The following is a 24,929-nucleotide window of genomic DNA, read 5'->3' as shown; positions in this document are numbered from 1 at the left end:
CACACACACACACATACCCCTCAATGGGACCACACTACACACGTTCTACCATTATACACTTACATATTATGTGTATAATATCATTCAAAAGTGAGCATGATGAAATATTATGATATATTTAAATCTACACACTCTTGTAAAGGCGACATAACATTCCATTACTGATGAATCTAACTGTAATTCAACCACTGTCTTAAATTTTGCACGTGGAGGTTGATTCTGAATTTCCACCATCCCAGGCAGTCACTACAACCACACTTGTCAGACATAACCTCTACCACTTGACCACATAGTTCCTTCAAACAAACTCCTGGAGATGGATCTTCTGGTCTGCCCCGTCCAGAGAGGCAGCTAAAGGTGCTGCCCCCTCAGGCCCTCCAACCAGGGGTAGGATCAGTGCTTCAGTCTTCATGTTCTCATTCAAATATGGCAGAGTAACCTTCTTGGTCCAACATAAGTGGATGTTACAATTAGCCTTTCACAGAAAAAATGAGTATTTTATTTTAAAAACAACCGGTAAGGACTGAACGAAATCACTAATGCATGTGTAACAGAATGTGTGGTTTCAAGACATTTAAGTGTAAAACCCTTGAAACATTTTCAAATTCTTCTGCCATCAATACTTTTACTTTCTTGAAGCCGAGATGCAAGAATTTAGTTCTTAAGTGAATCTGATACACCAGGTTGATTAATGACTATGTCATTCCCTGCCAGAATCAAGGGCAGGGTGGAGACGTGCTTCCAAGCAGAACATCCCCTGTCGGGTAGCATCAACATTCAATAATTTTTCACAGAACATTTTTGGAAGCTTTTAATCAGCTAAATTTTTCTTAATAAGAAAGTCAAACAGAACTTAGAAATGCTATTGTTCACTTAATTATCAGGATGAATATAAGTTGGCAGGAGGTGATTTACGCGATGAGAACAAGATGCACCAGAGAGAATTCTTCCCAATCCTCACGTGTCCGACTGCACGCTGGTTCCGAGGCTGAGTCTGCGGGCCACACGGCCGCGCCGCCGGACACACGGGCCCGGCCTCCCCGCTCATCTCCAGAGCAGCTTCCGGGCCTGGTCTCTCTCTCTTCTGGGTGGATGCGTGGTGGTCAGCAGGGGCGCTGGGGCCCCTCTGCCGTGGTCAGAGCCATGGGCCTCCCTACCAGCACTGGGGTGGCCTCGAGGTTTTGGAAGAGATGACAGCTGGCTCTCCTCCTGCTGGCCGACTGGCTTAGAGCCGCAGCTCAGAATCCTCACCCTCTCTGGCTCAGGGTCTGATTTGGAGGGCACCAAATGTGCTTTTGATTTAACTCTTGGCCTCTGAACCCACCCCGCCCGGCCGACGGTGCTTCTCCACACACAGCCTCTGCCTGTCAGCACTAGTGCTGAGCATCCTGCACCCTGGGCGCGCCCCATCCCACACCCCCAACCCCGGCTCCTATGTCAGAGTCGTCACCCCGGGGCTCTCCCCACACGGTCACACTGGCTGCCAGGGTTGCCAAACACACATATGTGACCACTTCATTGTCACAGTCAATTGAATTACTTTACCAAGATTTTCCTAAAAATCAGTGTCCCACCTGAGGGCTCGACTGACATCCCCTGCTTCCTCTCTAGGTTCATTCTTGTTTTTGCTAAAACACATTCCTTACTGTTCAGTGAGGGTCTGTGGGCGGTAACCCCCTGCGCTTCACAGGAATAAACAGTCTATTCAGCCTCTTTAGAGGCCTCTGCTTGTCTGTTCACCCAACAGGTACGGGGACACAGGGACACAGCCCAGCAGCACAGGTGCCCCCACAACCCTCCTAGCAGCCACTTGCTCCACCCAAGAGGCACCAGTGTCCCCTGCCTGCTCCCCTAGGACGGCTGGTATGTGGCCGAACAAATATTCATGGACTGTTCCTTTTCCTCCTTCTTTCTTTTTGTAAAGAATCCAGAAGCAAGCTCTCCGCATTGCCTCCTGCATTTTCACTGCACGATACACCTGGCTGCCCCTTAACCCTCAGCAGCCCTGCGGGTGGAGAGCAGGCTCTCCCAGCCTCTTTTCTGAACCACGCCGCAGTGAACAAGCTTTCACGTTGATCCTGCCCCGGTCAGAACACAGGGAAGGGCTCTGACCCCTCAGGGCTGGTGACCTCAGAAGAGGGAGAGAGGGAGGGTCTCCGCACGGACACGGGGAGACCCTGGGAGGAACAGCGAGAAGCTTCCGCAGGTCAGGGAGGGGCCTCACCAGGAGCGGAACCTGCCGGCACCTTGGCAGTGGGCTCCCAGCCTCCAGAACCAGGAGAAAGAGACGTCGTGGTGCTCTGTCCCGGCACCTGAGCGAAGCCGGCGGAGAGTTAGAGGGCATCCGCACTCCTGCCCCATGCTGGGCGCTGATCTACTTTATCTTGTCACGTTCTGCGGTCATTTACTTGTGTGTTTTATCACATCTCTGAGGACAGCAGGCCTGACAGTGGCTGGTCCACAGTCAGCAAACAGCCGTCTTCCGGGCGCTTGCCGAATAGACCAGCAACTGACGGGAATTCTCAGGACAGCGTCTACGACCGTGCGGGAGACCAGACACCCACTGGTCCCTGGGGATCTTACAGCTTGAGTCCAGGACCTGTAGCATCATTTGGGGAAGACAAAACAGCAGAGCAGGCATGAGATTCAGAGCAGCTCTGGAATCACACCCAGGCTCAGACCTCAGTCATCCTGCTGAGAGCTTCAGTCTCCCCCCTTCTGCCTTGATGATACGAGCCTCGCCTTAAAGGTCGTTCTGGAGCCGAGAAGAACCGGCATCGCTGACGGCGTGGGCTCTGCTAGCATCAGGGATGCCAGAGTCTCACTACGACCTGGTGAGAATTCCTGGAAACTCCCCCTGCAGAAAAGCACCGGATTCGAGTTCCAAAGGGTCTTGGTATTTGTCAGATCATCCACTTCACTCAGCTCTGTTGCAGACCCTGGCCAGGCTTGAACGAGGGTTACTGGAGTCCCTGCTGCCTCCCCCATGTCAGCTGCCTCGTCGTCCAACACCTAGGGTGCTCGCAGCACACGCACACAGCCAGGCCGAGACAGATGACGGCACAGCAGGGAGGGAGGGACCGCACGCAGGGGAGACTCACTGCCCCGAGTCTATGGGGAGAGGAAACGTGAGTTCCAACAAGTGCCTCACAGTCAGCAGTCTGCACCGCCCTGGGCCCTGTCCCCAGGACCTGTTGTATTGAGACGCTGGACGGAGTCGGTGCTGAAGGAGTCGCCCCTGCTGCTCCAGGACACATGGCCTCCTCTCCCCTGACACTACAGTGGTCATGGCAGGCGTCTGGCACACATCAGCAAAGCCAACTCTGGGTTTCCACTCGGTGTGGGACTGAAAAAACAGCACAGCACACCTCTAAACGCTGACGTGGACTGGTGGTCGATTATGGACGAGGGCGGTGTCCCCCAGCTCCACGACAGCCCTGGGAAGGGTGGTTTACTCATCTGGCCTTTACAAACACAGCCCCATCCGGTCACCCAGGGCATCGCATCTCTACTTCCAGCTCTGGTGGCAGAAGCCAGACGTTCGGCACGTCCTTCTGCTCCTACAGAATAAACCTGGCTCAGGTCCCAGTCATGCGGCTGGGATGGGCCAGCCCTCCTGCGGCTCTGTGACCCTCTCACCACCCACCTCTCACCACCGCTGTGTCCCTGTCTGTCTGTGCACTGGCCCCACCATCATGCCTTGTCACCCAGCCCAAGGCTCAGCCCTTTCTTCTGCAAATCACCTGCTCACCCCAACAACCTCAAGTGATTTAAAACAATTTAAGACTTTACATTTTTAGGGCAGTTTTAGGTTCACAGCGAAACTGAGGGGGAAGGAACAGAGGATTCCCATGTACCCCCTGCCTGCATTACCAACATCCCCCTCAGATGGTCCATTTGTTAGAACTGGTGACCCTCTACGGACACATCCTCACTCAGAGTCCATGGTTTACATTAGGTTCACTCTTGGTGCTGGATGTTCTGTGGGTTTGGACAGACGTGTAATGACGCGTATCCACCATTACAGTGTCACACAGAGCAGCTTCACTGCTCTAAAACTCTTCTGTTCCCCACTCTTTCATGTCTGCCTACCATCCCAAACTGAAAACCCCTGACTGTTTTTCTGTCTGCATAGTTTGCCTTTTCCAGAATGTCCTATAGTTGGAATCACATAGCGTGTAGCCTTTTCAGATGGGCTTCTTTCACTGAATCATATAAATTTAAGGTTCTTCCATGTCTTTTCATGGCTCGATAGCTCATTTCTTTTTAGCCGAATAAAATACTCCACTATCTCCATGGACCAGTTTACTTATCCATTACCTGCTGAAGGACATCTTGGTTATTGCCAAGTTCTGGCAACTGTGGATAAAGCTGATGTAAACATCCACGTGCAGGTTTGTGTGGACAAGAATTGGGTCATTTTAATGCAGATCTGAGGGTGGAGCAGGGGTCAGATCATTTTCTGCACAAGCCTTCCCATCTTGGCACCCCTGGCCCCTCCTCCTGTTCCTCAGCTGTTGGCCCCTCGTGGAAGTTGTGGGGCCACCAACACCTGTGGCCTCAGCCAGTCAAACAGGCTCCCTCTGAAGAGGGAAGGAGAACGCACGTAAGGGATCTGAGAAGAGGCAGGTTCAAGAGGGGCCAATGGTGGTGCGTGGGCCTGGCAGGGAGAGCGGAGGTGCCATGCTGCGCCCTGTGTCACCGCTTACTGAGATGGGGAGGGCGGAGACTGAAGCTGAGGCGTTGAGCAGACATCAGCAGAGGGGGCTGGTGGGCAGCGGTGTGCACAGCACTTCACGAGCCACAGCAGGTAACACTCCTTGAGTCTGGGGACCTGCCCAGGTGGGGAACTCAGTCAGGAAGCAGTACCCACCTGGCCACATGCACACAGAGGCCGGAGAGCAGGCAAAGTACTGGGGTCACAGGTGAGGATGAGAGGAGGCTCAGGAGTGAGTCTGGGGGCTTGGACACCCAGGAGCTACGGGTGGGAGGGGAGCGACTACCTCAAAGGATAATCCGCGCTATAAAAACACCTTCCAGAAAGCCTGTCCAAGTGACATTTCTACCAGCAATTTACGAGTGCTCATTCTCCTGGATTCTGATGACGAGGCAGCTTGGACTTTCAGAATGTCCTTTGCCAACTTGGCAGGTCACTGGAGTCACTGCAGGGGGCGGGGTCTCTCGGTGCATCTTGTGTGGGAACAATAGGCTCCCCGACTCGACGTAGCCCTGCACATCAGCTGAAAACCCCCGACCTTCGATTCCAATCTACACTAACTGAACAGGAAATATTCTAGGTTATTCTTCCTACCTGCCTAGGGTAACCGGAGAAGTGCTGCGGAGAAAAAGGCTGGACGCTAGAGGAGACGCCGGGAGCCTGATCCCTGTCCCTGCAGCGGGTCTCCCTGCTGCTGCGATCCTTCAAGAGGAAGCATCTACATAACATTTGGCCTCAAGTCACACCACTTTCTTTTGCAGAATGAAAATCTGAGTAAATGCGGCAGCATCCCTGCGCCGCGGGGCACAGGGGTCCACAACCTCGCAGTGCGGTGCCGTCCCTCTGCTGGGCAGCCTCTGCCTCCTCCGTGGCTCCCACCCTCCTCTGGCCTCACCCGCAGCTGGCTCAGGGCACGCATCCCACACGCCCTACAGCCCCACAAGCATCTCTCTAACCAGCTTCCAAAGGACAACTTTGCTGCTGTTTTTGCACAAAGAGTGGTGTCACTCCCGTGCCTGCTAACTTCTGCACACAGGGGCTAGTGGCCCTGACACAAAATGGTGGCATTGGCCCACAGACACTGGCACACCTCTAGTTCCCACGGCCACCAGGTTTGCCGCGTCCTGTGGGCATGTCCATGCGCAGAGTTCCCTTTCAAGGGCACTTCCTCTGTCTTGACAACATTTCCTAAAAAGCACAAACATTCCAACACTGGACACACCCATTTTTAAAGACAAAATGCCCCGCGCAGATCATCGCTGTTCCACACTCCCTCCACTCGGGTACACACCTGGCCAGTCACGGTCTTGGTGACGTGTCCCCAGGTTAGCGGCCTCACTAGGACGTGGCAGGGGAGAGATGCAGGGAGCACACAGCAAACACTCTCCAGTGTGCAGTGGGCTCTGGCACCATGGGGCCACCCAGGGTCGCCCGTCAGGGAGGAGAGAGGATCCAAGAGCAACCCTGGGGCCAGCACTGGGCACACACCCCCAGGGGAGACGCCAGCTCTCCTCAAAGTAGGATGTGAGTGTGACAGAAAAGGGTCAGACAGGGTCACACATGGCCCTGCCTCCCAGGCGGCCCTGGATGGATTCAGGGAGAGGGCACACTCTTCCACAAACAGGGCTGAGAGAACCGGAAAAACGAAATGAAATCACTACCTCGAAACATAGACAATGCTCAGAAAGGGAAAAAAAAAATACCTAACCAGCAAGACTAAATCTTTTAGAAGAAAATATAAAACATCATCACTACTGGGGTAGGAAGCTTTCCTAAACCAGACACAAACAGCACAAACTGTAAACTCAGAGTGAGAACTCATGTCATAGTCAGATCAACTTCTAAATGACAGAGACGTTGTTGTTTTAAAGATGAAAAGGCAATCCACAGAGAGAAGGTATCTGCAAGGACGGGCATCTGGCACATAGGAAGAGCTGAAACCTAGAAGACAAACAAGCCAAGAGAAAAGGGACAGAGGCAGACGTGGGCTGCTCAGCTCTGCTGATCACCTGTGATGAGTATTACGGTGAGATGCAGACACCTACCGTATGCGAGTGGGGTTTTAAGACCATCCCGTCGGGAGGATCTGGACAAAGAACTCGTTGGTTTAGGAGAGAGGAGGGAGCGGGCAGCAACCCTCCAGACAGGCTGGTGGCGGGTGAGGGGAATGACCGAGCACCCTCCAGAGGAGGACGCCCCGGGCACACCCAGGAGATCCCAGCATCCTGTCTATGGAGGAGGCTGTGACTCAAAGCCAGAGGGACAGATAGTCTGTGCTTCCCGGCACGATGTTGTAACAGGAAGCACACACCACCCTGGACCCACCAGACGGGTGGACACGAAACCAGTTTCAGATGCGGGTCCCAGACACAAAGAGCCCAGGGTGGGTGAGCTGGGACCTGGGTTGGGAGGGTCTTCCTGAGGTGGAGACAGGGGTTGAGGGAGGCCCAGGTGCCTCCTGGCCACAGGCAGCATTCCAGGGAGGAGTGAGGGGCACAGAAGGACCAGCATGGCTGAAGACTGGCCGCCAGGCGGAGGGTTCACCTCTCAGTGTGGTCACAGTGCTGGCAGGAATGTTGGGGAGGGGTCCTGGCAAGCAGTGACCAGGCCGGAAGGGCCAGGCCACTCCCAAGCCACTTCCCTGGGTCCAGACAGCCCAGAGCATCTCAGGAGCACAGGAGATGCAGCCCGGCTGTTGCTGAGCTGCCCTGAAGGCTCCCCTGACCCCCTGGAGCACCCCCCCCACCTCCCTGGGGGACACCACGTGGCATGCAGGTCCAGGTGCCTCCCTAGCCTGGTTGCTTGTGTCTAGGCCACCACATTGTAAGAACATGAAAGCAGCCCAACGGTGGCAAATAAAAACCCAGAGGAAGGGAAAGGCCTCATGGTCAGAGGACTGTGAGCCGGGGACCACTCAGAGGGGCCTGGTGTGTGGGCCTGTGGCCCCAAGAGAGGTAACAGCAAGGGGACAGAGAAAACATTTGAAGCATGAGTTCCTGAATATTTCCCACACGGGATGAGAATCACAAACGCAGAGCCTCAAGCACCAGAAATGGGAGGGACAGCACTGACGCATAGTCAGGCGGGCTGCTGAGAACCAGCCGGGCAGACGGCAACTTCCGAAATTAACACAAAGCTTTCTACACCCTCCAATACTGTGCATCTAAAATCAAGTGGACATGTAACAACGTATAAAATGCAGGAGAATGGTGACCACCGAATTATAGATAGACAGAGGAACTGGGGCTAGAGATGGCATTCAAAGGCTCCACTTACACGGGGGTCATTCTGTGGTTCTCCAGCTTTATTGAGACACAACGGACGTATAACGCCGTGTACTTTAAGGTGCACGGTGTGAGGACAAGCTTATTGCTAAATGACGACCACCACAGCGATCACGCCACAGTCACCATGTCTCTTCTGCTTGCTTAGCAGCTTCCAAGTATTATCTTGGTGCTAGTAAGTGTCGCCCCTACTTATCTTACAGCTGGAAGACACCTGTTGTATTTTCAAGGTTTTATAAGAAAATACTCACATTTTAATGGAAAACTGACTGCAGTTTGTACCAAAATGAGCTCTGCGACACTTCCACAGACAACTCCAGACACTCACAGACGTCCCGTGAAAGCAAGGTGCAGCAGCACACACTGTGGCCACACGGCCCTGACAGACAGCCACCTCCCCCCACCTCTGCCTGTTACTTCTGCATGTTGTAAACCTCGCACCCATGCACGTTTTGCAGCCGCCACAGAAAGACCCAGTTGTGCTCTATTGTAAACAGATATTTAAAATGAATTTGCAACATTCCTCCTTAATGTGTATGTGAGGGAATCTAAGCACCACGGCAAACTGACAGGCACCTTCATCTGCTGAAAACAGGTGGACAAGCTCCAGCGCAGTCAGACACCTGACATCATCCTTTTCCTTCCGGAACCCTACCCCTCGCCCAGCTCTGCCCTGCTATGAGGACTGTATCACTCCATACTTCTCAAACAAATTCTATTCTTCTAAAAATTTCCATGATGCTAAACATGTATTCTTTTTCTAAACTATTACAATTAGTAGAATGCAACTGACCAAAATAATAATTATTACTTCTGATAATTATTCAAGACAGACTGAAATCCTTTTGGAAACGATTCTCTTCCTAAGAGGAGAGAAAGTGGAAGAATATTTATTGTTGGTGTAATAAGGCAGAGTTCTTCATGAATTGTATTCCTAGTTTTAATTTTTACAGAGGTAACCGCTGAGAAACTTTGAACACATAAATAAGTAGATGACAGTGTACGGAGCTTTTAAAATAGCAATGTCACTTGATTCATTTCATCCTTTCTGAGCTACATGCCAAAAATCACAGAGAGACCCATCATCAAAAAATGATTTTTGGTGATCTATCAGCTGATAACGCAATTATTTCCTTCAATTTTGCTGAAAGTAAAGAAATGTGAAACATCTGACTTGCAAAGAGATTTGTTACCTGTCATTAGAATAATTCACTTATCTCCAGGAGGCCAGTGTTCCCAGTGGCTCCTCTCGCCGGAGTCCCTCCTTTTGTCAGAGGGAGACCAGCAGGTGCGAAGGGATTAAGAAGAGCACTGAAACCTGGACTGGCTGTGCAGACAGCACCCGGGGCTCTGGGCCTCGAGTGCGGGGCCAATACCAGCACGGCCACGGGGACACACACCTACCACCGTGACACAAATCAGGAACCCAGTGACAGGGGCAGGGCCAGTCACATGCCTGTATCACTGCTCCCTCCACAAACCCAGGAAATGAGAGCAAGGGGGTGAGAAGGCACAAGGGACAGATGGAAGCAGCCTAACTTGGGGAGTGGTGACACTGGACCCCAAAGCGGCAGCAGGGATCCAGCAGACAGCGCTGCCCTGGGGTGTCTGAAAGCCCCCAGGGACCCTGGGAGGGGAGGTGGGGTGCAGACAGGGCGCTGCCCGGGAGCCCAGGCAGGCCTGTGCCACATGCCAGCATACAGCAGACCCTGGGTCTCTGGGTGGGCGCCCAGGCACAGGGGAGCATCTGTACGTGAATGTGGGGACCCCACCGTCTCCTCCAACTCCGCAAAAGCTGGGATGGGATCATAGCAACAAGAAACACGGCAGAAAGTGGGGGAAACAGAGCTGAGAAAATCACCCAGAAAGCAGCTAAGACACAGAAAAGGAAATAGGAAAGAAAATGTGGCGATCTCCTGGGAGCGCCAAAGCCCGGTAACAGGAGTCCCGAGAGAAGATGAGGGTGCGGGAATCACCCAGGACACAATTCGCACTGAGAGGGCCCGTGGACACTTGGCTCGGTGATAAAAACAAACCCTCACTGAAAACTAGTGTCAGATTCCAGATTCTGGGTCCGAAAGGGAAACTTCAAACAGTCCCCGGGGGTGAAACACCGCCCCTGCTCATGGTGCAGAGAGTCCGCACGACACCTGACGCCTCCACAGGTCTTCAGAACTGTGAGAGGAAACGATCTCTGACTCAGAATTCTATACCCTGTGAAACTTCCAAGTGTAAGAATAAAGTACTTTTAAATTCAAAGTCCCCCAATATTTCTCTCCCAAAAATCATCTTTCAGGAAGCTACTAGGGAATGTGTCTCAGCAAAATGAGGGGAACCCCAGAAGGGACAGACAACAGGGTCCAGGGGCAGGAGGGGCCTCCCCAGGGCGGAGGCGGGGTCAGGACAGGGCAGGAGGCTGGGGAGGAGGCCACGCTGCAGCAGGGCGGCCAGAGGGACGGGGTCCAGAAAGACAGAGCTGACCGAGGTCCTCATGCGTCTGAGCTTATCAAAGGCAGCTGAGACAGTGGTGGTGGGAGGCTTCGGGGAGAAAATTGAGCATACAAATAAAGAACCCAGGACAGTTACTAACTCCACCAAGCTGCACTAACTCCACTAAAGCAGGAAACAGAATAATCCTATGTATGTGACTCAGCTGGAAACCGTGTCTACACACTCATAAGAATGTGAACTCTGAAGACCAATCCAACGGGACCAGGACCCTGGGAGGACGGGGGTGAGGAACACATGAGTCTCTGAGGGGATGGAGTGACAGCAAACTAAACCTTCAGTTCCCCCCATGAGAGGGAACAGATAAGGCCTAAAACCCGAGAAGAGAACAAATAGGAAGCATGGCCTGCATTCGGAGGTGGGGCTATGATTCCCCAAAGAAGTGGCCACAGACTTCGGAATGGGTGTGACTGTGCATCACGGAGCTCAGTGCAGGATGCTGCTGTTTTCGTAATTCTTTGTGGTTTATCTGGCTCTTTAAAACAGATATAATGTAAAGCAGATAGAATTGATAAATTAAAAAAAATAAAAGCAATAACAAAAAATAATGGTCTAATACAGGCTCGTGTGTGTGTGTGTGTGTGTGTGTGTGTGTGTGTGTGTGTTGTTTTTTGTTTTTTCTGAGGGGGAGATTAAGTTTATCTATTTAATGGAGGTGTTGGGGATTGAACCCAGGACCTCAGGCATGCTAGGCACATGCTCTACCACTGAGCTATACCCTTCCCCCAATACGGGCTCTTGAGTATAACCAAAATGCACACACACAGGCTGTTGAGGCTGTTTACAGATTGTATCCTTGTCTTTAAGAACAAATGGAACTGCCAACACTCTTTTAAAATCAAAAAAAGTAGAAGTGCTTCTGTAAAATGAACAGATAATGATCACAATCACTATTTCGTCCTAATTGAACAAAGAGCATTCTCCTAGCGTCGGCTAAGGACTGACTGACGCGGGCCCCTTCCCTCGCTTGGCTGCTTCTCCCAACACTGCATAGACACGGGCACAGTGCACGGCTCTGATTATCGCCAAGCTGTCTCCTTCATGAGCACCAGGGCTTCAGGGAATTTTCAAACCTTTACAGAATTTTTCATACGACCTGCACACAATTTTTGTCTATTTGACTGTGATTTCATTGTTTTGCTTTTAGCCAAGATTTCTCTTTTTCTAACTGCAAATAAATTATAATACTTTTCCTTCAAAATTTCCATGACATACTGCTTCAAAAAAATGTTGCTCTTTCACGATTAAAAAAATACTCAACAAACTAGAAACAGAGAGAACTTCAGCATGACAAAGGACAAGCATGGAAACCCCACAGCTGACACCACAGCTCACTGAGAAACTTGGGGTGCTTCCACAGCGGCCCGAGGTCAGGAACGAGCTCCCAGGGGCCGGCCTGTCCCGTCCGTCCTGCTCACCTGTCCTGGGGGGGGCGCCCCCGCCCTTCACCTTCGCAGGAGCCGCTTTCTCAGGTGGGTTTTTGGAGGCTGGACTCCCCAGGGCCCTCTTTTCTTGGCCTCGTGGAGCATTAGGATAAAGTCTCTTTAGCACTTTTCCAACAAACACTAGAAAGGGAACCAATTAAAAGAAGAAAAGAATTACTGACAGCAGCTGACAGCAAACGGATTCATATAAAATAAAGACATAAATGATGTCACCATCTGAAGGCAAAGCCACTGCCCCACCACAGGACACCACTGTGGTTGTCCCCCACCTGTATTCCCCAGAAGACCCCAAGCACTGTCCCCCAGAGAAACCCTGGCCCTAGGTGCCCACAGGTGTGAACACAGGGTCAGAGCCATGGGGGAAGGCATGGGGACTGGGAACCAGGGGGTCTGTACTTGGCCTCACAGTTCCAGTCATCCCTCTGACGACCTTACCTCTGGTTGAATTTACATGTAAAGCATAGACTGAATTGTTTTCAGAATTGGGGTTTAAGGTCCTGGATACCAGAGTGCCCCCGGACAGGACGAGTCCAGGTCAGTTCGTGCTGGACCTGAGGCGGGTGTGTGGCTGGGCAGACACCTGCCTGGGGAACAGCCGTGGTCAGGGAAGCCTGCACAGCCGACAAGGCCCTCGCAAGGGTGTGAGGGCCTCCACTTGGTTATTTTAGTTTACGTTCTGCTCTAATTGGAGGGGAAAAGTTGCCACAACGAGTAAGTACTTCTGCCCTGATTTAAGTGTGAACAACACAGGTACGAATCTCAAAGCAGCACCCTAGAAAAGGTGAGGGAAGAGGTTAATCAAATGAACATGTCAACCTCATTACATTCAGAAACAAGTCAGCAAGGAGAGCGCGAGCTGCTCTGGCGATGGAAAGCGGGACCCTGAGAAAAGAAAAGCCCTGGTTCTTCAGATGACGAGGGGGAGGCCATACATTCGAGCACAATGAGGACGCAGTGAATTGTGTGGCGGAGCCTGCGGGACTCTGAGTGGCTAGGGGTCACAGGGGTGGGCTCCTTGGCCCTACTCGGGAGCACAACCCTAAAAACAGACCCCCGCAATTGTACCACGTTCTTAGATGGTACGCGCATTAGAAATAACCCCCTCCAATTGGTTCAGGTTGTCAAAAACACAAAAGGCCTCCTCCGAAACCTATTAAAACCCAGCTGGTGTTTGGTGGTGGTGGGGTCGGGGCGTGGGTGTAGACACACAGACCACAGGTTCCTGATGCCACCCTGACTGACCACAGATCCCATGGCCCAGGAGCCCCTGGCTGGAGGGGCCGATGCCATCATTTAAGGCCAAAGGTCCTGGCAACACCAGGTCCCTGCACACCTCCATCTGGCTGAATATTCTGTGAGATCTTTGCTAGCATAGGACCCAGTACAGAGTGTTCCCAACACCCCTGTGGAACGACACGGGCCTGGGCAGCCAGGGGCACAGGAGAGACGGGCTGTTTGTTGGGACGCGTGCTCAGAGAAATGTTCAAAGGAAAGGTTTCAAAGTTCCTGTTAGAAATTAAACTGTCATGTGCGTTTCCTTAAATGGCAGAGGGGAAAAGGTTCCATTCCAAAAGTGGCAACCTCTAGGGGAAAGCAAAGGCAGATAAAATAAACCTGATCTACAAATGGTTAACAAACCCAAATTTAATTTATGAACTAGAACAAACTTTAAGGTGAAATCCTAACCGGCCACAGACTCTGAAATGAACTCAGGGAAGCCTGGAGCCCAAGACTCACCAGGGCTTGCAGCGCTGACACTGGTGTGCCCTCACCTCCTCTCACCCAGCCCCTCTACCTTCCCATCTCCAAGCGCTGGGTTTGCTCCCACATCTCACTTCCGCCCAGCCGTCCTCTGAAAGGCTGAAATCTCCTCCAGTTTGAGTTCCAGACCCCATCTCCCACTGCAGGCACGCCCACCCGATGGCCCGCAGCACAACCCAAAACTGGACAACGTGTCCCAGCTCACACTGGTGCCGGTCACCTGGTCCGGGGCTGCCTGCTCCAGCACCTGTTCCCACACTGGGCCCGCACCCCTGACGCCCCCACCCTCCTGAGAGTGCCTGGTGGCACCGGGAGCTGCTCCAGGCTGAGCAGGAGCTGCTCCAGGCTGACCTGCTCCTCCTCCGCCCCAGACCTGGACTCCACACGTCTCCAAGGAGCCCGTGTTTAGAAGCAGGGTGCTTGCTCGTTCCGAACACAAACCAGCCACATTTGTCCTCGGCTCAACAAAATGACTACGGAGGGAGGGGGATCTCGGCCACTGAAGACACGAGGCATCCATGGCAGATGGAGGAGCCGGGAGGAAACCAAACCCCAGAGCCCTGGAAGTGCCCACGGGGAGAGAGGAGGCCCTACACGTCTATGTCCATACCAGGGCTGCACAACATAATGAAAGGTTATTTTTTTTTTTCAGGATACCAGTACACAGTAAAGCATCATTTTTAAAAAGCATCTGTCATTTTTGGTTTGTTGAAATGCACTTTGTGACCATCCTATGTGACTGTGTGTGTGCATTCTAGAGGTTAAAAGTCTCTTTACTGCTTGATTTCCACTGTGCTCAAAAACAAACAGAGCGGGGCACTCTGGTCCAGGAAGGCAGCTCCCTGTCACCAAGGGAACCAAGTGAACCCACGCTTTCTCCCCCTCCTCACACCTCGTGGATGGGCCCCTCTCTCCCGGCAGCAAGAGCAAGCTGTAACTTGAGACTCTGGCATCTGTCAAATAGCAATCAGCAGAACATAAAAAAGCAGGGAATGGATGCTGAATGCCTGCAGGAGGCAAGTACAATCACCACGTGGACAGCAACTGGAACTGGGACACGAGAGACACAGCGAAAGGTCAGCGTGGAGAAAGACATCCGTCTGAAATTAATACGATGAAGTACCAAACACAGAGATCAAGTCTCTGTGTCACGGGGGAATTAAGTCATTTGGGTATAATTTTCAGAGAGGACTGCTATCTAAACGGGCTATTCCAGGTTAAAGGCACAAGCCAAATAAAAATAAATTTTCAATGAAGTGTTCTTTAGAAACTAGACACCTAGAAAAACTGTAAATACACGCACCTCCAAAGGAAGTAGACAGTTTGATGCTGGTGGTAAACTACTCAATTCTGAACTCTTCTTCCATGCAGCTACGCTTTTTAAAATCTAACAGTTGGGTATATAAAGGAAGAGGTTTGTTCCATTTTTTAACAGAGGTGTTAATGGCAGCATTTCAAGGAATTAGGTTTCCTTGGCTGCGGTATTGGGGCGGGGTGTTTAACAGGCCCCGTGGAGTGAGACAGCACCCACCCCCCACACTGGTCCCAGCAGGGGAGCCTCCTGATCAGGGGAACCTGGGTGTGCTTCCTCTCCTGGAAAAAAGTGGAAATAGGAACTTCTTCTTCTGTAATATTCCATTCTGGAAAAAGCAAAGGGAAATGAAAAATATGTGGTAGAAGAAAAAGCATCCATGATCTTTGAGACCACTGACAAAGTCATCCCACCACCAACTTTCTTCTCCTTATAAAAGTTCCCTTTGATGGCAAAGTAACATGATCTCCCCTCAACCTCCATGCACACAATAAACTTCATTTAGCATTGGTGTAAAACTACACATTTCTTCTCGCTAAATACACACTGTGGCGCTTCCTGGGATGAGATTAGAAACGCAGTTGATTCATTTGTGATTCTCTATCAAATGAGTATTTCAAAACTTTTGTTATGGTCCCTACGAACCACTGTCTCTCAGAAAAGCATGACTCTCAGAGGACAAAAAACATGCGTAGAGCTAATCTGTGGGCATGAGGGGTAAAATTAGCTAAAAGACGGTATTTCAGAGGGTGGATATTAACGGGAAGCAGTGTAACTGATGGGGCCACATGCTCAAAGAACCACCAGAAAACAAAAGACCATAAACGTTAACAAATCAATTGCAAAATGTGACCTCTTGATATTTCATGATGAGAGAAAAACATTAGAACAAACAGGTTTATGACATACCTTTTTAGAGTGATTATCTAAGTGGAAAAGTGACTTTCTAGAATTTGAAACAAGAGTTGTTGGCAGGCTTTTTGAAATCACATGTAGGTGAAAAACTGCTACTGGAAGTAAGACCAGAAGCAAACATTAATCAAAGCTTTCACCGGGGCCAATAAGATGACAGCCTCCTGACCCTGGCCTGAAAACAAAGACACACCCCACCTGCAGTAAATGCTGACCCAGCTGATTCCCTTTTCCATCCTGAAATCTGTATATCTTAAGAGCTACTTTAAATTTACATTTTCTTATGGTTATTATCTCTTGGAATCTGGTATTTTGAATTTTCTCTTTTCAGGAAAGGCTATGTTTATCGGCTAGCCTCTCCATAGCTTCCTCAGCAATACTCGATGTGGGCTTTTTCCCATTAGCCCTATAATAAGAGAAGGTATTTAACGGCTGCCTAGGAATAAAGGAATAAACTGGTAATAGCATGACATCAGTTCACAAGAAAGTTCAGTGTAGTATGCTAATTAACGAGTGATAGTTTCTTAATAAGTTTTATCACAGAATTATAAATGGAAAAATAATTAGCTAAGATTTAAGCAAGAGTTGGCAAGCTTTCTGAAATATTAATTAAAAGGAAAATAGTTCTCCAAATTAGACCAGAAATAGGACTCAAATGGGACATATAATTAGAATCTTACGCCACATCCAATCTGAGGTGATCTCCCCATCTAAGCAGTGGACATACATTAATATTCATTTTCTCCCAAAACTTTAACACTCAAAAAAAATTCTAAACTTTGTCCAAAATTATTCCTCATGGGTTTCTTTTAAGCAGCGATAACTATGCCGTCAGCCATTCAGAAACATTTTAAGTGCACATAAGGCTGTGACTGTTTTTATCAGGATTGGTGGACGAGTCCCAACCCTGGAAAAGGCATGGGGGGCAGAACACGGCCCTGCAGGACGGCCTTGTTTTCTCACCAAACTCGCTGCCACGGACCCAGGCGGGGCTGGACAGGCAGAGAGCACATGCAAAGGCAAACTGCCTCAGCACAACTGGAAGATACAAGATAACCGATTACCTTTACTCTAATACTTTAGTTTTTTCCAGTGTAATCGACACTGGCTTTTTCCACAGACGAATCCTGAATTCAGCCCAAAGAGCCCTGCCTGACCAGAGCCTGGCTCTCTGTTCACTCACTGGGGATGTCAGGGAGGAAGTGCTGCTCCCTCTGCTGGACCTGCCACCCCGACCCCAGCAGGGAGGCTCCCGAGTCACCTGCAGTGCCCCCCACCCCCCTGGCTTGAGGACTGTTCCTCGTCCTACAGTCTTGAAAGCCTGTTTCTCTAGCCACTGGGCCATGCAGGTGCCCTCCCCCGACAGGGTTCCCCCTCAGCTCAGCGGGCCCCTCCACATTCCACACCCACCGCCTCCTTTGCACCTGGGGGGACGGAAGGCTATTACATGGACTTCACGCTTCATACACGTTACGCAAGTTAGCCCTCACGACTCTGCTGTCACCGTGTATTGCGTGTATCATAAATTCTCTGTCTATTGTGATGGCCTGACATCTCAAAACCCTCCTGGCTGGGGTGAGCTGGCCCCTCCTGTCAGCAGATAGCCCAGGGGACACCTGTGACAGATGCCAACAACCCAGCCAGGCCAGGCCTTCTCCGTCTGCTCTGCACGCAGGAGGTGACACTCCTTTGCCGGAATCACCTATACCAGGAGCCAGGAACACCCCTGGAGCCCAAAGCCCAACAAAATCATTAAAACCAGCCAGCCTTTTGTGTTCCCGCGCATTCTGCATCTTCCACCCGCTCTTTTGGCTACCACCTGACCCCATCTCTGAATTTACCTCTCTAGGCCGCGGAAACTCAGTCCTAGAAGATCTCTGCAAGGGAAAAGAGCTCTTGATCCAGAAGAGCAGGAATCCACCATATGGCACTGAACACAGACTAAAACACCAAAGTGATACTTAGGTGGATCAACAGGCCCCGCTGCTCCCGCAGGTCGCTGAGCGTGGCTGGTCCACCTGCTGGGGCGCCTCAGGCATGCAGCTCAACGCAAAGGAGGGTCTTTCCAACAGAGACGGAGCCCGGAGTCCATCTAGTGCCTGTGGGCCTGAGGAGCTAGAGGGAACTGTGGGCAGTGTCAAGTCTGAGGGTGAGGGTGCAACGGGACACACACATACACACACATAGATGCACACGAGTGGCAGGGAGGGTGACAGTCGTGTCCTCCTCCTAGTCCAGATCCCAGGCCTGGGTGGCCCTCTCGCTTGCCTGTCCCACGAGCCCACGTCTGTGTGGAGCAGAGAGGCTGGAGGACTGACTGTCCAAGGCTCTGACAAGGTCTGTGCGTCACGTGAAGAGGTGCCACACTCGCTCCACGTGCCCCGAGCCGAGAGGCTATCACCAGACAGGAGGAGAGCAGGCAGACTTTCTGAAAAGGACCGAGCTGCCTCCTGAGACGCTACCATGGGGTGCCTGTTGGAGGCAGGGGAGGCTAAACGAGCTGCCAGATGGGCCAGACAGAACCTCGACAGCACCAGCCGGCCCACAGGGGCCCGCGGTCCCTCCTGACCCCCAGTGCTGTCGCTGCCCTGTCACCAGCTGCCAGCCTCCTTCACCATGGGCTCCCTGGGGCGCCAGCCACAGTCCCCACCTGGCTCAGTCCTTCACTCTATGCTGACGCCCCCCGACCTCCCCGAGTAGAAGGCCAGCACTTTCTGCAGGGAGCCTACCGTGCGACTCTCTTCAGAGCTGCCTGTTCACTCACAGAGGCTCCCAAAGGAGGCCCAAGGGACAGCCCGTAGCATGGTCCCCACAGCTTTCCAGCATAAAATAGAGCACGTTACAAGTTTACTTCCTACCCCAGCAGTGTTGCTGCCAAGGTGGACATCCTCCCTCTCACTCCAAAGAACTCTGCTGCCGACAGCACATGCCATCGGGGAAGCTGCGGGACCCCGCTCCAGCCCACCCACTTTGTGCTTTCTGGGTCTGGGCTGGAGCAGAGTGTCTTTGTTCCAGGGCAGACAGCATGGCTCCCAAGAAGCACCTGCCAGCAGCCACCAGCCTGGCCCAGGGACAGCACTGTTCCCAGCTATACCCAGCGCTGGAGAGACGCTCAGTAAGCAAGAGCTGTGCACACAGTGCCTCCTGTGTGCCAGGCCCCCTCCCTCGAGGCACAGATGGCCCCACAGCCACCTCCGCCATTCTGGACCCCATGTTCCCCAAGAGCAGCCAGACTGGGGGCGTCTTCCCCACCGACAAGCGTCCCCAACTGAAACGTCACCACAAGCCCCACAGAGACACGGAAGATGGAACATGGCTCAGGGATCACACTTCCACACGTTACAAGTGCTCGAATCTTCTCCAGCTAAATCCCCCCACCAAGTGTTCTCAGCGCTGAAGTGTTTTCCCAGCACAAGCGCTATCCGGATCCAGTGAAGAGGATGCATAAAACTCACAGTGTTTCCCACTTACAACGTACACTGCCAAGAATTATTAACCTATCCTTTCACCACAAAGTTCTGAAACAGCCCAACCCTGACTTGACGGTTCTGTCACGTGGCTTCAGGATGGAACAGTGAGGAGCTGAATAAGAAGCCCAGTGAGCTCAGGTGAGCTGTGATCAGAGCCGGTCACCAACAACCAAAGAAAGGAGAGACGGGCACGGAGAGGAGCACCGCCAACAGGGACGGCGCCCAGGCAGGCGGAGCAGAGCCCCAGCCAAGCGCAGGGAGGAGTCATCAGGAGGCCACGCTGTGACAGCCATGAGCAGGCCTGGTCCCAGGACCCGCACAGTCGTCTGCAGAGCTGGTCAACCTTGCTGCCAGCGGGGGTATACAAGAGAGGGCTGGGAACTCATGACAATATTGCAATGCTCATCTTGGGAGTCTAACATTGGACTGTTTGGGAATTTCATCATTTTAATCTATGAGATGATCTGTTCTTTAAAGCTGACCGTGTAGTCCGAACTCCTGGGACTCGGAGCAGTAGGGGAAGCCTGGCGCGTTTTTCCACAGAGGAAGACACAGAGTGGGAACCATACTTCTTTTCTCCGTATTCTGCCTTACTGAGAAATCAGTTTCTATTCTTACTTTAAGCAAAAGCTTATTAATTATAGCTGCCATTGCGCTTTTCCTTTAAAGGGGCAAACACGCAATCATCTGTTTTAAATGTAGAGAGGGAAAAAAATAATCACTGCCCGAACTAATTCAAGTACCATGAGAAACAAACCTAAAACCTCCACCTTTACCTGAAACCGTAAAACTCCTAGGAAAAAACACAGGGGAAAAGCTCCTTGACATGGGTCCTAGTGATGATTTTTTGGATTTGACACCAAAAGCAAAGACAACAACAGCAAAAATAAACAAGAGGGAACACATCAAACTAAAAAGCTTCTGTACAGCCAAGGAAACCATCAACAAAATGAAAAGGTAACCTACTGAAGGGGAGAAAATATTTGCACATGTTATATCTGGTAAGGGGCTAATATCCAAAATGTATAAAGAACCTCTACAATTCAATAGCAAAAAAAACCAATCTGAATAAAAAATGGGCAGAAGAACTGACAGATATTCCCCCCAAAGACTTACAGGCAGCCAAGAGATACACAAAAAGATGCTCAAATCACTAATCATCAGGGAAATGCATATCAAACCACAATGAGATGTCACCTCCCACCTGTCAGAACGGCCATTATCAAAAAGACAAGAAATAACCAGTGCTGGAGAGGATGTGGAGAAAAGGGAACCCTTGTGCCCTGTTGGCCTTGTGGCCCCTGGACACCCGGAGACTCCTGGACACCCGGGGCTGGGCCTGCAGGTCCCAGAGATACTGGGAGCCACCTTCCCATCCAGGTCTGGGGTCCCTGCGGCAGCTGGGCTGGAATCTTGGTCCCAAGCCAGAACCTGGGGCCTGGGCAGGCAGTGTCCACCCACCACAGCCCCTGACCCTCACAGCCCCGGGTCCCTCACAGCCCCTGTCCCCCCACAGCCCCGGGTCCCTCACAGCTCCCGTCCCCCCACAGTCCCGGGTCCCCAACAGCTCCCATCCCCCACAGCCCCGAGTCCCCCACAGCCCCCCGTCCCCTACAGCCCCGGGTCCCCCACAGCCCCCATCCCCCACAGCCCCCGTCATCCAAAGCCCTGGGTCTCCCCACAACCCCTGTCCCCCACAGCCCAGTGTTCCCCACAGCCCCTGTCCCCCCACAGCCCCGAGTCCCCAACAGCCCCGGGTCCCCAACAGCTCCCGTCGCCCACAGCCCCGAGTCCCCCACAGCCCCCCGTCCCCTACAGCCCCGGGTCCCCCACAGCCCCCATCCCCCACAGCCCCCGTCATCCAAAGCCCTGGGTCTCCCCACAACCCCTGTCCCCCACAGCCCAGGGTTCCCCACAGCCCCGTCCCCCCACAGCCCCGAGTCCCCAACAGCCCCGGGTCCCCAACAGCTCCCGTCGCCCACAGCCCCGAGTCCCCCACAGCCCCCCGTCCCCCACAGCCCCCGTCATCCAAAGCCCTGGGTCTCCCCACAACCCCTGTCCCCCACAGCCCAGGGTTCCCCACAGCTCCCGTCCCCCACAGCCCCCATCCCCCACAGCCCCCGTCATCCACAGCCCCGTCATTCACAGCCCCGTCCCACTCAGTCCTGGGGCCCCACCCCCCACCACCTCCAGTCCCCCGCCTACCCTGCCTCCGCATCGACGCCATGCAGGCCTCAGGACCCCGGCGACCCCGACGACCCCAGCGACCCCAGCCTCGGCCAGAGCGGCACTTCGGAACTTCCGGGTTCCGCCCCTGTAGGCCTGCCCACAACAGCAAGCCGACCCAATCCGGATCCAGGGCCTCTACCACTGGCTGCCAATCAGCCGTGCATAGTCTGAGGATTGGCTGTTATTGTGTGGGCGTGGCCCGCGGGCCTGTGTGCTCCGAGCATGCTCAGAGAGAAGAGAGTAAACCCTGGTAAGCTGACCCCGGCTGCGGAGGGGTCAAGGGGCGGGGTCAACGAGAGGGAGCGGGAGGAGGGTCAGAGGTTAGGGGGTCATTGCAAGGGGGTCAGCCGGGGGCGGAGTTGTGTCCCTGGGTGACGCCCACAGTGTCACCCTGGGTCCCAGCGGTAAGCTGGGGTGGGAGCAGTGGGAGGGTCCGCTGATTGCCCACCCGGCCAGCACCACAGAACCTGGGACTCCAAGCAGAGAGGAAGCTTGGAAGAAGCGAGCCCGAGACTGCCACCAGGAAGACCGCCGCCCCCTGACCGCGGACCGGCGTAGCACTGACTCCTTCCACCTGCAGGTGGATTTCTTCCCCGTGCTCCCCTCCTCTGGGACCTTGGTTTACTGCTCAACCCTCTTCTTTGATTCATCTCTTGGAGAACACGTTTCCTGAGAGTCTGTCTATCAGACACTGCCGTGGAAGCTGGGGCACCTCCGCGAAGGGCTGGTGAGCGGAGACTGAAGTCTTAGGTCAGGTAGAAAGCATGTCACATGGAGAAGAGAGCAGGGAAGAGGTTTCAGAGTGGGGAGACGGGGTCAGGAAGGCTTCCAGGAAGGTCGTCTGCCCAAGGCTTGGTGATGTCCAGGCAAACAGCTCTCAAAGCAGAGGGACCGCGAAGGCCTGAAGCAGCACAGGGAGTGGGGACAGTGACAGAGGCCATCAGACAGGAAAGCGGCTTCAGAGCTGGGCAAGGTCGCATAGTGGAGATGGTACCAGCCTCCCATTTTCCAGAGAGCCAGGTGGAGAATTACAGCTCACTTCTAGCAGAGGAGTGAAATTATCTAACATCTTGAAGAAGTTGCCTGAGGCGCTGAGCTGAGAGCAGGTTTGGTGGAGGAAGCAGGGGGCCAGCTGGGGTCCCTCGCAGTGAGAAGGACGTCGGTGGCCCGCACCAGGGTGGCAGCGGTCGAGGCTGTGAGAAGAGGGATCAGATTTGGATCTACGTGAAGACAAAGCAAAAGAGGTTTTCTGAGTGTGGCTGTGGCAGAAGAGAAGAGTGGAATGGCTCCAGGTTTTGGTCTGGAAGCTGGAAGACTGGAGCTGCATTGAGAAGAGAGAAACCTCTGGAGGGGTGGGCATCGCTGAGGGTGTGCTGTGCAGGACATGTTAAGGCTGAGGCGCTCCTTAGACATGTAAATGTGGGCGTCAGGCAGTTGAAGATGATTTTAGAGATTAGGAGAAAGGCCCAGGATCCAGATAGATGGCTGGGTTTGTCTGCATGTAGGTGCATTTAAAGCCCTAAGAGGGAGTGCTGGCAGAGAAGTGGTCCAAGGACAGCTGAGAGGGGCCGAAAGGTGGGGGATGAGGAGGCCTCTGCTATGGCACATGAGGGGAGTTGGTGGGGAGGGGGCGGGAAGGACAGGGAGCCATCTGAAGCCAAGTCTAGTGGTCACTGGTCTGAAATGATGTTGAGGGGTTAAAATGAGGGCCCATCACAGACAAGTGAATTCATCAAGTGCAGGTTATTAGTGACCCTGATGACAGTAATTTTTTTGAAGTGGTAGAGGCAAAAGCTTGATGGGAATTCAGTAGAGAGAACTGAAGAAGAGAAATGGAAGATATTGGGTGCAGACCTCTCCCTACTGGACCCAAGATGGGGCAGTAGCTGGAGGGTTCCTAAGGACAGAACACGCAAACAGCAAACATACACACATATAAACAAAAGAGACTTTTTTAGAAAACAACACACACCACACATACCACATCAAGTTGAGACTGAAAATAAGTAACGGAACACAAATGACGCAATTTAAAAATGGGCCAAAGACCTTAACAGACACCTCACCGAAGAAGACATACAAATGGAATATAGGCACATGGAAGGCTGCTCCACATCATATGTCATCAGGAATTGCAAACTGAAACAACAGAAGTACCACTATACACTTACGAGAACCGCCAAAATTCGGACACTGACACACCAGTATGTGACTGGTGAGGATGTGGAGCAACAGGAACTGTCGTCACTGCTGCTGGGGGTGCAGAATGCTGCAGACGCTTTGGAAGTCAGTTTAGTGGTTTCTTTCAAAACTAAACGTACTCTTATTCTACGATCCAGCAACCACATTCCTTGGTATTTACCCAAATGAGACAAAAACTTAAGTCCACACTAAGTCTTGCACACAGATGTTTATAGCAGCTTTATACACAATTGCCAAAACTTGGAAACAACCAAGATGTCCTTCAGCAGGTGAATGATAAATAAACCATGGTGCATCCAGACAAGGAATAATATTCAGGTAAAAAAAAATGAGCCTTCAAGCCATGAAAAGATATGGAGAAATCTTGAATGCATATTACTAAGTGAAAGAAGCCAATCTGAAATGCTGTACACCGTATGATTCCAACTCTAGGACCCTCTGGAAAAGGCAAAACTATGGAGACAGTAACAAGATCAGTGGTGGTCACGGTGGAATGGGAGGGAGGGTGGACTCGGTGGAGAACACAGAATTCATAGGGCAGTGAAGCTACTCTGTATGACAATATGATGGTGGATACACGTCATTATCCTTCTGGCCAAACCCGTAGAATGTACAATACTGAATGAACCCCAAAGTAAACTATGGACTTTGGGTGATGGTGATGTGTCAACATGGGTTCATCAATTAAAACAAATGGACCATCTGAGGGGATCATGATAATAGGGGAGGCTGTGCATGTGTGGGGCCGGAGGCATGTAAGAAATCTCTGTACTTCCCCTTCTTTTGCTGTGAATCTAAAACTGCTCTAAAAAATCAAGTCTGTTTAAGAAAATGGATGGTGCAGGAACAAGGGAGTGCAGGCTGGAATAATGTCCTTGATTAGATCATATCTTGACTTTGTTCTTTACTTTAAATTCCCAACAGCAGTCACGCCAGCTCTAGACTTTCTCACCTTACAACAAGAGCTTCCCAGAGGCCATCTCTTTTCCCCTAGCCCTGCCTGTTCATTTAAACTCTTTCATCCCCAAACTTCTTGAAAGAGCTAATGACAGAGCCAGTCTCCACTTTGTCATCTTCAGCTGACTCTGT

The 24,929-nt window shown here is 52.1% G+C and overlaps 1 protein-coding gene across 3 annotated transcripts in view; it reads right to left on the bottom strand.

Annotated features, from left to right (window-relative positions):
• Positions 1-21,720, bottom strand: part of ERICH1 (glutamate rich 1) — a 68,833-nt gene extending 47,113 nt beyond the window's left edge. For all 3 annotated transcript variants that reach the window (XM_064477627.1, XM_010974525.3, XM_031440393.2), the window contains exons 1-2: positions 21,615-21,720; positions 11,928-12,074 (exon numbers count right to left, since the gene is read on the bottom strand). In XM_064477627.1, coding sequence (XP_064333697.1) covers positions 11,928-12,074; positions 21,615-21,636 — 169 coding nt within the window. In that variant the 5' untranslated portion in view covers positions 21,637-21,720. The remainder of the gene's footprint in view (positions 1-11,927; positions 12,075-21,614) is intronic.
• Between the last annotated feature and the right edge of the window lie 3,209 nt (positions 21,721-24,929).

This window comes from Camelus dromedarius, chromosome 22 (genome assembly GCF_036321535.1).
Source record: "Camelus dromedarius isolate mCamDro1 chromosome 22, mCamDro1.pat, whole genome shotgun sequence".
Lineage (NCBI taxonomy): Eukaryota > Metazoa > Chordata > Mammalia > Artiodactyla > Camelidae > Camelus > Camelus dromedarius.
This window is presented reverse-complemented; position numbering and strand designations above follow the sequence as displayed.